The 236-nt window shown below is 55.9% G+C and overlaps 1 protein-coding gene across 1 annotated transcript in view; it reads right to left on the reverse strand.

The window, feature by feature from the left end:
- CTSH (cathepsin H) overlaps positions 1 to 236 on the reverse strand; it is a gene marked incomplete at its 5' end in the record, with an annotated part of 7,259 nt that overhangs the window by 5,839 nt on the left and 1,184 nt on the right. Inside the window, one exon of the mRNA XM_009581207.1 lies at positions 65 to 151. Coding sequence (XP_009579502.1) covers positions 65 to 151 — 87 coding nt within the window. The remainder of the gene's footprint in view (positions 1 to 64; positions 152 to 236) is intronic.

Genomic DNA, 236 nt, shown 5'->3' on the forward strand with positions numbered 1-236 from the left:
AGCCCCGGTGGATAACCAAAGGCAGGACTTGCCATCAGTGCACAGGAAAGGAAAATCTCTTTACCAGAGAGAGGAGCTTTCCTGTCGCAATAGCAATAGCAGACTCCAAACACCCCGTGGTGGAAAAGGTCCAGCAGCTCCCACAGGGACCCTGCATTAGGAGCCAGAGAAGAAACAGTCCATAATGTGCCTCCCCGAAACGCCAGGGCCGGGGCAGAAGGGCATGCCAGGAGCAC

The sequence above is a fragment of the Fulmarus glacialis genome, unplaced genomic scaffold (assembly GCF_000690835.1).
Source record: "Fulmarus glacialis isolate BGI_N327 unplaced genomic scaffold, ASM69083v1 scaffold28017, whole genome shotgun sequence".
In the NCBI taxonomy this organism is placed as follows: Eukaryota; Metazoa; Chordata; class Aves; order Procellariiformes; family Procellariidae; genus Fulmarus; species Fulmarus glacialis.